At 40.9% G+C, this 14,612-nt stretch overlaps 1 protein-coding gene across 2 annotated transcripts in view; it reads right to left on the bottom strand.

Moving 5' to 3' along the window:
• Positions 1 to 14,612, bottom strand: part of LOC138964755 (neuroglian-like) — a 57,322-nt gene that overhangs the window by 33,446 nt on the left and 9,264 nt on the right. For both annotated transcript variants that reach the window (XM_070336800.1, XM_070336801.1), the window contains exons 3-10: positions 13,970 to 14,075; positions 11,335 to 11,530; positions 9,907 to 10,081; positions 8,247 to 8,375; positions 6,632 to 6,734; positions 5,048 to 5,238; positions 3,540 to 3,671; positions 2,100 to 2,270 (exon numbers count right to left, since the gene is read on the bottom strand). In XM_070336800.1, coding sequence (XP_070192901.1) covers positions 2,100 to 2,270; positions 3,540 to 3,671; positions 5,048 to 5,238; positions 6,632 to 6,734; positions 8,247 to 8,375; positions 9,907 to 10,081; positions 11,335 to 11,530; positions 13,970 to 14,075 — 1,203 coding nt within the window. The remainder of the gene's footprint in view (positions 1 to 2,099; positions 2,271 to 3,539; positions 3,672 to 5,047; positions 5,239 to 6,631; positions 6,735 to 8,246; positions 8,376 to 9,906; positions 10,082 to 11,334; positions 11,531 to 13,969; positions 14,076 to 14,612) is intronic.

Below are 14,612 nucleotides of genomic sequence, written 5' to 3'. Positions count from 1 at the left end.
AAGCAACAAAATGTCCTATCAGCCTACAAAACGCCATACGAGTACAAAGAAAAACAAGTCGCGTAAGGCGAAAATACAACATTTAGTCAAGTAGCTGTCGAACTCACAGAATGAAACTGAACGCAATGCAACGCAGCAAGACCGCATACTCGTAGCATCGTCAGTCCACCGCTCATGGCAAAGGCAGTGAAATTGACAAGAAGAGCAGGGTAGTAGTTGCGCTGAGAAGGATAGCACGCTTTTCTGTACCTCTCTTCGTTTTAACTTTCTGAGCGTGTTTTCAATCCAAACATATCATATCTATATGTTTTTGGAATCAGGAACCGACAAGGAATAAGATGTAAGTGTTTTTAAATTGATTTAGAAAATTTAATTTTGATCATAATTTTTATATTTTTAATTTTCAGAGCTTGTTTTTAATCCAAATATAACATATTTATATGTTTTTGGAATCAGAAAATGATGGAGAATAAGATGAACGTAAATTTGGATCGTTTTATAAAAAAAATATTTTTTTTACAATTTTCAGATTTTCAATGACCAAAGTCATTAATTAATTTTTAAGCCACCAAGCTGAAATGCAATACCGAAGTCCAGGCTTCGTCGGAGATTACTTGACCAAAATTTCAACCAATTTGGTTGAAAAATGAGAGCGTGACAGTGCCGCCTCAACTTTCACGAAAAGCCGGATATGACGTCATCAAAGACATTTATCAAAAAAATGAAAAAAACGTCTGAGGATATCATACCCACGAACTCTCATGTCAAATTTCATAAAGATCGGTCCAGTAGTTTAGTCTGAATCGCTCTACACACACACACAGACAGACACACACACATACACCACGACCCTCGTCTCGATTCCCCCCTCTATGTTAAAACATTTAGTCAAAACTTGACTAAATGTAAAAAGCAAAAGTGGGCAAATCTTGCCACAAGGAGCAAACCACGGTCAAGGTTGCGTAGCCGTGGAAGACAGCCTATTAGATCCAGGCTTTACGTTTCTTTTCAAATGCTAGGTTTCACACACACACACACAGAAACACACACTCTCACACACACTTACAGAGGACATTGAAGAAGACATCGTCCCAGATATACACATGCTGGTTGGTGGCGTTACATTGAATAACACACACACATCTACACACGGTCTGTTCGTGCATCCAAAATGCCCAAGAGATTTGATGACTTTGTTTTGACCTGATTTTGAACAATTCTCCGTCAAAGGAACGCTCACCAAGTTGAATTTCATCAACATTTGTTCAATTTTCCTGTTACCAATTAATGTCAGTTTCTTGTTCTAGTTGTTTTTGCTCATGTCTGATAGTCAACCTTGCATTTTTGTTTTGTTTTATTTTTGATTGTTTTGTTTGTGTGTAAATTTTGAGGAAGAGATAGGGAAGGAACAGAACTGGAGTTTCAATCACATGTTTTATCTCTTTCACAGTTTCAACTTGGCGTATTACTTTAGTTCTTTCTGCTTTCTTTCTTTCTTTATTTGGTGTTTAACGTCGTTTTCAACCACGAAGGTTATATCGCGACGGGGAAAGGGGGGAGATGGGATAGAGCCACTTGTCAATTAATTGTTTCTTGTTCACAAAAGCACTAATCAAAATTTTGCTCCAGGGGCTTGCAACGTAGTACAATGTATTACCTTACTGGGAGAATGCAAGTTTCCAGTACAAAGGACTTAACATTTCTTATATACTGCTTGACTAAAATCTTTACAAAAATTGACTATATTCTATACAAGAAACACTTAACAAGGGTAAAAAGAGAAACAGAATCCGTTAGTCGCCTCTTACGACATGCTGGGGAGCATCGGGTAAATTCTTCCCCCTAACCCGCGGGGGGAAAGGAAGAGTTGTAATGTTGTACCTTTGGTTCTTAATGCAAGGGAAACAACTCGGTGTTTTCCCGGGGATGATGTCCCTTACTTTGGCTATCATCATGGCGTCGTGCTTATGACTCAATAAACCGTCAACACCAAATCCACCTTTATCAGTGTTCCATATGTCCATCGACATCAATCATCATCATCATCATAACTCTCATTACCGGAACATAATAACACCCACCCACACACACACACTTACAGAGGACATTGAGGAAGACATCGCCCCAGATATATCCATGCTTGTTGGTGGCGTTACACTGAATCACCATGGGGTCCTCTCTTGTAAGATCCGTGAAGACAATGCGGTCACGTCGCGGGAGCTTGAACCGGGCAGCATTGATTCTTGGATCCGAGCCCTCTTGTAAGACCCCTAAAAAGACATAAGAGAACATTTTAAAAAAGGATCTCAAAGGCTTGGAAACCAACAAATGTTAGAACAAGAAGAGCAAACGCTCGATCGAGTCACTTTCGCAGTTCTGAATATTATATGAGGCATCAGATGGACAGGAAGAAATTGCTATTCACAACACAATGAGTCACGTTCACATAAAATTTGAGCCCGGTCACTTTTAAAGTTTCCGAGAAAAGCCCAACGTTAAGTTGTGTGTTGCCGAACAGAAAAGGCTAGTTATCTCCCTTGTTTTTCTGATAACGTTCGTAAAAGGCTACAGATGTAAATACTTTGATGTAAAGAATAATCCTACAAAGTTTCAATCACATCCGATGAACTTTGTCAAAGATATAAAATGTCTAATTTTTCCTTTGACGCTGACCTGTGACCTTGAAAAAGGTCAAAGGTCAACGAAACCATCGTTAAAGTGTAGAGGTCATTGGAGGTCACGACTAAACAAAATATGAGCCCGATCGCTTTGATAGTTTCCGAGAAAAGTCCAACGTTAAGGTGGTGTCTACGGACGGCCGGCCGGACGGCCGGCCGAACAGACTAACACTGACCGATTACATAGAGTCACTTTTTCTCAAGTGACTCAAAAATATACATAGTAACCAGATATTTTTTTTTTAATTAGGGAAAAGTACAAGCGCAGCAGCTTTACAAGAAAAAAGAAGACTTGAAGCATAAACTCATTCAACACAACTGAAGACAATAGAAAGACAACATAGCCAGAAAGGAAAAAAGCAAAATTGCCCTAGATACAAGACCAAACCTCTGAATGACAAAAAAATGCAACAAATCAATCCAAGAGGTGAGCAAGATAATGATTCGTAAACTTCTTCTTCTTCGTTCATGGGTTTAGACTCCCACGTTCACTCATGTTTTTAGCACGAGTGGATTTTTACGTGTATGACCGTTTTTACCCCACCATTCAGGCAGCATACACCGATTTCGGGGGAGGCATGCTGGGTATTTTTGTGTTTCTATAACCCACCGAACTCTGACATGGATTACAGGATCTTTTCCGTGCGCACTTGGTCTTGTGCTTGCGTGTACACACGAAGGGGGTTAAGTCACTAGCAGGTCTGCACATCAGTTGACCTGGGAGATCGGAAAAATCTCCACTCTTAACCCACCAGGCGGCAGCGACAGGGATTCGAACTCACAACCTCCCGATTAGAAGGCTGATGTCTCCCCACCACGCCAATGCGTCCGTCTAACAGAACATTTGATCACAGCACTTACGTTCCAGTGAAACACCGTTGATAAACCAGTGGTAAACAGGCTCTGGCACTGACTTAGCCAGACAGTTGAATACTGCTGTTCCACCGACTCCTATTTCCACATCCTCTGGTTCTAAAAGCCAGTAAGGGCGAGCTGTAACATTTACATAATCATACACACATTATCTAGGGAAAGAGGTGGAAATCAATCAATCAATCAATGAGGCTTATATCGCGCATATTCCGTGGGTACAGTTCTAGGCGCTCTGCAGTGACGCCGTGTGAGATGAAATTTTATACGGCCAGTAATTGCAGCCATTTCGGCGCATATTTACATTTCACGGCCTATTATTCCAAGTCACACGGGTATAGGTAGACAATTATTAACTGTGTCTAAGCAATTTTTGCCAGGAAAGACCCTTTTGTCAATCGTGGGATCTTTAACGTGCACACCCAATGTAGTGTACACGGGGGGGGGGGGGGGGAGTTCGGACACCGAAGAGAGTCTGCACACAAATTTGACTCTGAAATAAATTTCCGCCGAACCTGGGATCGAACTCACGCTGACAGCGTCCAACTGAATACAAATCCAGCGCGCTACCAACTGAGCTATATCTCACTTCTGACAATATTGCAATGGAAGAGGTGATATCATCCAACTTCTTACATCGTTGTAACATAACAGGCGGAATATTCCACCTTTTAACATCGTCGTAACGTAAAAGACAGAATATTCCATGTTCTAACATCGTTGTAACGTAAAAGGCGGTATTCCAATTTCTATCATCATTGTAACGTAAAAGGCGGTATTCCAACTTCTAACATCGTTGTAATAAAAGAGCTAGTGGTTAGCCTAACTTCTGACACCATTGTAACAAGAAAAATATATACATTTGTTATGTTTAAATTGTTATTAAGTTAAAAAATTCCACTTTGTGCAAATCAGGCCTCCTGTATATGATACCGAGACAGCGCTGTTTCCATCAACGTTAAAGCCAACAGATTGACAAAACTGCTGTTTCCATCAACGTTAAAGCCAACAGATTGACAAAACTGCTGTTTCCATCAACGTTAAAGCCAACAGATTGACAAAACTGCTGTTTCCATCAACGTTAAAGTCAACAGATTGACAAAACTGCTGTTTCCATCAACGTTAAAGCCAACAGATTGACAAAACTGCTGTTTCCATCAACGTTAAAGCCAACAGATTGACAAAACTGCTGTTTCCATCAACGTTAAAGCCAACAGATTGACAAAACTGCTGTTTCCATCAACGTTAAAGTCAACAGATTGACAAAACTGCTGTTTCCATCAACGTTAAAGCCAACAGATTGACAAAACTGCTGTTTCCATCAACGTTAAAGCCAACAGATTGACAAAACTGCTGTTTCCATCAACGTTAAAGCCAACAGATTGACAAAACTGCTCTTTACATTGCTTTATGTGACCCCTTCAGACCTGATTTTTCTAAATTTTGTGCAGGTCTCTGGGTGTTCCACTGTCTCTGTGTCTCTTTCTCAGTACACTCACATTCCACACGAATGGTGACAGTTCTCTGAACACGGGTCTGTGTGTTGGTGTTGGTGGCCCAGCATTCATAGTTGCCAGCGTCGTCAAACTGCAGATCCTGTATCATGAGCTCCTGACCAAAACTCTGGATCTTGGCACGATCCGGCAAAGGAGCACCATCTGTTCTTTCCCAGTGCACGTCAGGAGTGGGGCTGAATGGCAAATAAAAATTCACACATTAACACTGGTGTCAGACAATCGGCGATTTTCAGAAATAACTAAGTCTGGTTCGTATGGGTTCTTAAAGAGTGAATACCCTTTCTTTTCCTCGGACAAATAAATTCACACGTGCACTTGTCCACCTGGCAAAGGAGCTTTTATCTGTTTGTTCCCAGTGCATGTCAGGAGTGGGGCTGAATGGGAAATGAACATTCACAGATTGGCATAGGTGTACGAGTTACGCAGGTGTCAGACAATAGATGAATTCCGAAAATAACGGTCGGTATGGGTTGTGAAAGAGTGAATACCCTTGCTTTTAGTGGGACAAACAATTCAATAGCCAATCGCAAGCGAGGGGTGTGTCGGAAAAATGTGGACAAGGAGCACTTGTGACTTTAATTGTCAGAAGAAAAGAAGGGTATTCATACTTTCACTACTATTAAAGAACATTTGACTTCTGGCTCATTCTACGGAAAGGTGTAACAGAAAAACCCACAAAGATCAATCAGGCCCATATAGTTTCAGGCATGGGAATTCCAAAATAGAAAAAACTCTGAAAATAGGCCAAGGTCCAAGGGCCGTCTAGGCCCCGACGGGGTACAGGGGTAGAGCCCCGTTGGGGGGACCAGGGGGCTTTGCCCCCCGGAAGGAAAACAAATTTTAGACCAATATTTTGATAGTTCTTGTGTAAGCAAATAATGGATAGAGAGACGTATACATATAATTTAATATAGCATTTTTGGGGCGGACAATATTTTATTTTCGCTGAAACATAATTTCCTTTTCGCGGAAATCCGCGATTTCGCTGACAATTCCCATGCCTGAGTATACTACCTGTCATTAAACACCAAAGTGCCACTAAATCTTAACAAACAACTTCAATAACATCAGAACATGCTTTACCTTCTCTCTCCGGGTGCATGCGTTACTCTGAAATCTGATCTGCACGCTGTACCCTATTTAAGAGACTGATCGAGTCACATGTGAATTTTTGTGACAAAAGACATTTGTGCATGGATTCATCCCGTTTTGTTCTTGTTACAAATTCAACAAAAATGTTTAGTATGGGCAGGAAGCAGCCAATCTGAAGAATGTTTTTATACCATGTATCAACCGCGACAGATCTTGTGGCGGAATCCATGATGGTTCACACAGAAAAAGAATGTACCTGTAAAATACAGTGGAACTCCATTTTAATTTAAGACCCCCCCAATTTCAGACTCCCTCCTTTTTAAGACCTTGTTTTCTTAGACTCTCTGTTCTTCACCTCTGTAAAACTACCCCCATCTTAAGACTCCCTCCTTTTTAAGACTCGACTTTCTCAGATTGTGGGAGGTCTTAAAAACAGGGTTCCACTGTTTTATCATTTCAGCACAGAGCACTCACTTCCCAGCAAAGATGCACTTGACGGTGAAATTGTTGCCACGCAGACCAAAGTGATCCTCTGGCGACGCCCACATGTAGGACACAGGACGAAGCTCTTCGTTACCTGGGGGGAAAAAGTTACATTCAACAGTCAACCATGCACACCTGCACTGTCATGGTCAATCTTAAGCAAAATCTGTTTTCTCCCCCCAAAAGTAAATCAGTGATAACAACAACCAAACACATTGAACTCCAGCTACCCATGGAAGCTATTAGTTAACTTTTTTGTTGTTGTTTTGTTGTTACTTTGTACGAGAAAACCAGCCTGCTTTGGAATAACATGACAGAGCTTTCGACCAACGAAATTTGTAAGTTCACGTAGAAACACTACTCAACACAGCAGAATGTATGAGAGTGAGATGGCTGCAAGAGATATTTCATGAACCTTAATGCATGAAACGTTCTCCCTTTTACTCCTAGCTACAGCGAGCAGAGGTAGCGAGATTCACGCACTCTTCGGCTTACAAGGAGATGTAGGTTTCAATAGAGGCTCTCTATCTCGCTCCGTTTCCGTCCAGACTTCTTAGTCAGGCATCAGAAGCTAGGACAACCATCTCTGATGGTCTTGGTTTTTCCTCTTTATAGGATTCTCGCCATAGGCGACCCATTATTATGAATCTGACCAGTTATATCACTTATGCTCCTTCCTGTCTCATACAAGAGGTTTATAAGATCATAAGCAAAAACTACTCTTATCGTCTTTGAACACAAGGGTAGATTAAGGGACATATATCTACGTTGGTGCTAAAATCGGTAGGATATTCTAAAGTCCTTGACTCAGCCTACTGGAGATCGTAGGAGTTCTCTATCAACCTTTACCTGCGCGACATTTCCAGTGCACGACAGGACGGTTCCAATGCGCTACCTGCAATGGTAGCAGCAGGGCAAATAATTGCCTAGCTCATAGATTGAGCATCCCACCGCCTTCATTAGCAATCTGCTATATGTGAGTTGGGATAAGATATGTAATTTAATCAAAAATTTGAGTAATAAATTTTCATTTGATTAATATACTTACCCAACTCACATAGTTAATTCCCTCCCACCTTCCCCGCTAGTGGGGTTGTTCTAAAAAAAGAGGGAAGGATTTTCTCCGCTTTCTCGTGAATGAATTCAATATGGCGGCAAGGTCAGGAAGTCACGTGACTTTGTCCTGTTTATGGGTCAAGGTAGCTTTTTTTTAAGAGTTGCCTCCCTTGTTACCAAGGTGATGCGATGCAGCGTTCTAGCACTAGACTAAAGTAAATTGCTATATGTGAGTTGGGATAAGATATGTAATTTAATTTAGTCTTGTGAGATTACTCTCATGGAAATTCGGACTGCTTATTCACTGGGGAAACTTTCGCTGTGGACTTGGGTTCTGTATTGTGCGCATGCTTGTCCGTAGGAGGGTTTGGACACCAAGGAGACTCAACAAAAGTAGACTCCGGGCAATAAATCCCTCGCGGAACATGAGGATCGAAGTCACGCCAGTAGCGACCACTGGAATCGAAGACAGCGCCACTACCGACTGGAGCTTTTTATTCCCCAGTTCAGCCCTGTCTCTGAAAAAAAAAATGTTGAAAATAATACTTACCTCCTTGTGGCTCGATAAAAAACTGTGGCCCTTGAGAAGACAATCTCATGATGCCGTTCATGGCCATGCAGGCATAAGCTCGTCCACCCATTTTATCGATTCTCCTCACATTGGTGAAGCGAAGTCGGTCTGAAACAGTAAAAACAAAATGCAATGACACTATGAGCTTCCACTTAAAAACTCTGGTGTAACTGTAAGCAGAATGAAAGATGCTGATGAAAGAAACAGAAAAGAAACACCCGATAAGTTGCACCCGTTGCATTTATTTAAAGTTTCTTTGTTTTTAAATGTGTATTGTTGCTGTTATTAAGATTATTATATTTAAGACGCTTATGTTGTGTATTGTTGCTGTTACTAAGATGATTATATTTGAGATTGTAAGGCGCTTTGAACTATTTTAGGATTTGCGCCCTATAAACACCCTTATTATTATTATTATCATAAGTGCAACTATAAAGGCCAGGGTGCACTGAGCTGATAAAAAAGTTATCAAGTAAAAATCTTAGATCATAAAATAAAATTGTTTAAAAAAAAAAAAAAAAAAATTTTCTCACATCAACAAACAGGCAAGCAAAGTCAAGTAGTCTCTTATAAAATGACAAAAGTGTATCTCAGTCACCCGCCCTGGAATTTCTTGGAAAAAAATCTGCAGATTTTTGCTATCTGATCTAATCCTGGGATCTCAAAAATCTTGTAAAAGCTATAAAAATGATAGGAATTTACCAATTGGCGGAAAACTCTCATGCCTGTCAAAATTGAATTAGTTTTAACCCAAACGTGTTTTACGTCGTGGCATTGTTATTGTAAAGCAATTGAATCTATCTAGAGAACTTGCGATACAGAAGAGCTATTTATTTTTATTTTGAACTCCTCAAATTCAAAATGACAGTAGACAGAAACCCCTTATAGTTATGAGACTATTTAGGGTCGGGACTAAGGGTCGGACGGATGGCGGCGAGACAGGTGAAGGGAGGAGGAATCTTTACAGTGCCGTGTGCTAGGCTGTGAGCAGCACCACCCAATAATTAACTCAGGCACCAACGAAGCTGACGTGCCTCAGTTCTATACAGGACACTGCACTCTAATTCAAGTAAACTGCACAGCGCTGTTCTAGACATCTGTGACCCTTCACCACGGAATGAGTCACATGTCACCTCACGCGGTTCTGCGCTAGGCTTAATATAAGTCTGGGCGATGTCTGGTAACAGTGTGAGGGTCACCTTAGTCACAGGCTAATAACTCAGAAAGTGTTTGCTCTTTTCTAAAACGGTTTTCACCACTGGATAGAGCATAAAAACCTCTTCAGGAAAATGTAAAAATATGAAAATCATGCAAAGGTGACATGCGACTCATTCCGTGGTGGAAGGTCACATCTGTCCTCACCTTCAAGGCGGACTGATACGACGAGGTATAAGTTAAACCGACCCTAGCGGCTAGGGCAAAGCCAAATGCATGGGTGGGACTAAAAAATGTCATGAATCCTGAAGAATCAACCTCAACCGAAGAAAAATAAAAGTAGAAAAAAAGAGAGAACAAAAAGAGGCCATAATCAATCAAGATTTCCGGCATATACCGGAAGAATCCCACCCATGTAGATGTGTAAGTTACAGCGACCCTACCGGCTAAGGCAAAGCCAAATGCTCGTCTCAATACTACTTACACTCATGGTCCATGGAGACTCTGGCATCGTAGTTGACGGCATCAAAGCCACCGTACGGCTTCTTGATGATCCAGTAAACGTTGGCGGGAGGGATGCTCTCGGGGGGCACGCAGTCCAACGTCATCTCTCTACCCAGCTGGGGGTACTTGGTTCTGTCTGCCTCCACCACAAAACTCTGTTGCATACAAAAAATTACATTTAAAATAAATCATAATTCATTAAAAAATGGTCACTACTTGTTTAAGGATTGAAAAATGAGAGATATGAAGAAAAGAAACCCGGGCAGGTGAATTTATTACACACATTTAACTGTGACAGTGAAAGAAAACAAGAAATTCCTCCGAGGTAGGAAAAACACCCCCGTCAAAGGGAAATAACCTTCTCAGTTGGTGGCAGTGACTGAGTGAGAATGGTTATTTCCCTTTGACCATTAAGATGTCCCTCTATAAGTCCTTGTATAATCCACCAATAACTCCCTAACCGTGTGTTTGACTGGTCCCAATTTTTCTAAGGACCGTCTCAGGAATGTATAGAACCTGTTCACCAAGTTTGGTGACGATCGGTCCGTTCATTCTTGAGATCTATATGCGAACACAAACAAACAAACAAACACATGGACTGAATCCTATACACACCAATAACTTCCTAACCGTGTGTTTGACTGGTCCCAATTTTTGTAAGGACCGTCTCAGGAATCCTATACACACCCCTATACCGGGGGTGTAAAAAGAGACAGAAGACAACTAAAACTACTTTTTGGTCAATTCAAAAGCCTAAGGCTTTTTTTCTAATAAACTTGCGCTGTTGACACTTTGCATACATCTTGAGTGTGTTATTTTGCAGAAACTGACAGAGTGATTTGTTGAAGAAAAAATTTCTTGAGAAGTTATACCATTTTTGGGGGCGTTTTTTTCATGAAATTCAACATCACTCACTTTCATCACTGATATTTTTTAAATGACTTGAGATATAAAATAAAAGCCTCTATCAGTTTCTCGGCATTGTGCTAAAGTATAAATAACAAGCATCAAAACAAAATTTCATGCAGTTTTATAAAAGCCTTAGGGTTTTAAAAATGGGCAGTTTGGCGGCCATCTTGGATTGCTACCTGGCCTTGGCAACCGATGGTCACATTTTTTCCCCTTCATTTTCTCAGGAGACGGACTGAGCACTTAAATTCTAAAACAATTGTTGACCCAAGAGTTATGAAACAAAACAAAAATCACTTTTAACACCAGTGCCTCCCCTTAACAATAGAATAAATAACATAAAACAGGGCTGGGAAGAATTGTTTTCTTTTCTTTACACATCTTTAACATTTCCAAAAGGAAAAGACCAGAGAGAGAGAAGGCAAAAAGGAGTAAACAAGGGTCGCCATACTGCCTATCATCTTTGAGAAAATGAAAAAGAAAAAATTCTACAGCATACCTTCAGTTTTGCCTCTCTCAAGTTGATGTTGATGCTGAGAGATGTTCCGTAGGAATTTTTAGCAAAGCACTGGAAAATGCCTTCATCTTTGTCTTCCGGCCTGGTGATCACGATCGTACCAACGTTAGCCAGTTGAACCACACGGTCGTCATTACCGCTAGGGTTAAAGTCAATGCCGTTGCGCTCCCACGTGTATCTGTACATACATGAAGAAAATTACACTTCCAACAGTAGCTTAACACACATCAAGAAAAATATTTAACACCAGAGCTGCCAAAATCTGTGAAGCTTCAAGTGTCGCAGTTTAGAATCAGGGCCCAGCATTGGAAAAAGTGAGTTCAGCTTACAAAGGTGGGGGCCCCGAATTTGACGTTTTTTTTTACCTAAAATGACCTCCCCCCCCCAAAGAAGATTGAGCAACTAAATTATGCCTTTACCAACATCTGCGTTTCACAGTGGCCTGTGATAGCAGCGAAGCCCTTGTTCGCGTAACCTATTTCTTTCCGGCACAACTGACAGTACGCTTTGCCAGAAATAGCAACCTTTCGGAGCCATAGTCCGTATCGGCACATTATTTCTTCTGACTCGCCTTCCGCCTTCGGAACGAAACCCAGCCATTCCCACTTCCAGGAATACCTGGATTCTTTGTCACTGAATGGCTGACCACCAGTTCAACAATGTCGCTTCGAGACATTATTTCAAGTCTAGAGCCACAAAACACCGGCACAAAGCATGCACGCGCGATGCCAGAAGAAGTGCGTGCTCAAGCAAACTGTCAAACCGATTGAGAATTGAACCGAACGGCGCACAAAACAAAAGCTGGGACTGTTTGGGTTTACCGTTTGGGAATAACAGGTTTTTGCATTTCGGTGTACACCAAATCAAGTTCCGCGTACTGGAGATGTTATTTTGGCGTAAAGTACGCCGAACGGCTTACAATGCTAGGCCCTGTAGAATTGTAAGTGTAGCAAAAGGTGTTGAAGAGTAGCATTGTCTTAAATTTCACCTGACAGTCTTGTTTATGCTACCTCAAACATTCTTTTGTTAATAATCATAATAATACCATGAAACAGCGGGAACACACATATATATTCCGTTCACAGAGTGTCTACAGTGCGGACATTTTCTTTTTACCATATTCTGACTGCCAACACATAGTGAGAAGCAGAAATGAGTACCAGCTAGCTAAGACTTTGTCAACAAAGAGCGATACTGTTGCCCACTTCTTATGGTTTGTTTGACTTTGAGGGCAGCGACTTTATCAAGTCAAGCTACTATAAATAGCCCACACTCATAATGTCAAGGCGGACAGACAACTCTGTCAGTACAGAGCTGCTGTGAAGAGAGACTACTGTGTACCCTGTCACATTGGCAATAAAAAACAAGTCGCGTAAGGCGAAATTACTACATTTAGTCAAGCTGTGGAACTCACAGAATGAAACTGAACGCACTGCATTTTTTCACAAAGACCGTAGTCCGTAAAAGGCAGTGAAATTGACGAGCCTTGTTTAGCTTTTCTTTTCTTTCTTTATTTGGTGTTTAACATCGTTTTCAACCGTTCAAGGTTATATCGCAAACGGGAAAAGGGGGGGGGGGGGGGGGGGGGGGGGAATGAGATAGAGCCACTTAATTGTTTCTTGTTCACAAAAGCACAAATAAAAAAATTGCTCCAGGGGCTTGCAACGTAGTACAATATATGACCTTACTGGGAGAATGCAAGTTTCCAGTACAAAGGACTTAACATTTCTTACATACTGCTTGACTAAATTCTTTACAAACACCCATTGACTATATTCTATACAACAAACACTTAACAAGGGTAAAAGGAGAAACAGAATCCGTTAGTCGCCTCTTACGACATGCTGGGGAGCATCAGGTAAATTCTTCCCCCTAACCCGCGGGGGGACCTTGTTTTGCGCGGTAGTGGTTGCGCTGTGCTGCATAGCACGCTTTTCTGTACCTCTCTTCGTTTTAACTTTCTGAGCGTGTTTTTAATCCAAACGTATCATATCTATATGTTTTTTGGAATCAGGAACCGACAAGGAATAAGATAAAATTGTTTTTAAATCGATTTCGGAAATTTTATTTTTATCATAATTTTTATATTTTTAATTTTCAGAGCTTGTTTTTAATCCGAATATAACATATTTATATGTTTTTTGAATCAGCAAATGATGAAGAATAAGATGAACGTAATTTTGGATCGTTTTATAAAAAAATAATTTTAATTTACAATTTTCCGATTTTTAATGACCAAAGTCATCAATTAATTTTTAAGCCACCAAGCTGAAATGCAATACCAAAGTCCGGCCTTCGTCGAAGATCGCTTGGCCAAAATTTCAATCAATTTTATTGAAAAATGAGGGTGTGACAGTGCCGCCTCAACTTTTACAAAAAGCCGGATATGACGTCATCAAAGGTATTTATGGAAAAAAAGAAAAAAACGTCCGGGGATATCATACCCAGGAACTCTCATGTCAAATTTCATAAAGATCGGCCCAGTAGTTTAGTCTGAATCGCTCTACACACACACACAGACAGACACACACACACACACCACGACCCTCGTCTCGATTCCCCCCTCTATGTTAAAACATTTAGTCAAAACTTGACTAAATGTAAAAACTGGACTTACACTGGTCTGGGAGACCCCTCTGCTACACATGGCATCTCCACAGTCTCTCCTGCTTTGTAATAGACGTCATAGTCTGGCTGTATAAAAATCCCAGGTGGCCTCGTCACTGAAACAAGAAAATAAGGGTTATTTAATAATAATAATAATAATAATACGAGTATTTATAACGCGCACATATCTCACCACAAGGCGACTCAAGGCGCACTCATACACATTCTTTCGCATTTACAACTCATGCACACTCATATAATAATAATAATAACACGAATATTTGTAACGCGCACAATTGTCTCACCAACAGGCGACCCAAGGCGCACACACACTCATTCACACACACGGAGACTTAATAGCCACACTCAAAAACAAGTTGAACTTCAATAATAGAAAGTAACTCTGTCGGGTTTGTATGGGTTGTGAGTGAGTCACATTTTCTTGCAAAACCTTGTACAGATGTAGCCAAGTGCACTTCGCTACCCTAAACACTCTACTCATCGCATAGCGAAACAGCCTTGTGTACAGTACAAAACGGGATAACCCATCCCATAGCAGACGATACGATGCTGCGCGCGCACCATTGCCGGCGCAAATTCTAATACAATACCTTTCTTTATATATCTACCTAACTTCTATCTTTCAAAGTCCC

Source organism: Littorina saxatilis, linkage group LG4 (genome assembly GCF_037325665.1).
Source record: "Littorina saxatilis isolate snail1 linkage group LG4, US_GU_Lsax_2.0, whole genome shotgun sequence".
Taxonomy (NCBI): domain Eukaryota; kingdom Metazoa; phylum Mollusca; class Gastropoda; order Littorinimorpha; family Littorinidae; genus Littorina; species Littorina saxatilis.
This window is presented reverse-complemented; position numbering and strand designations above follow the sequence as displayed.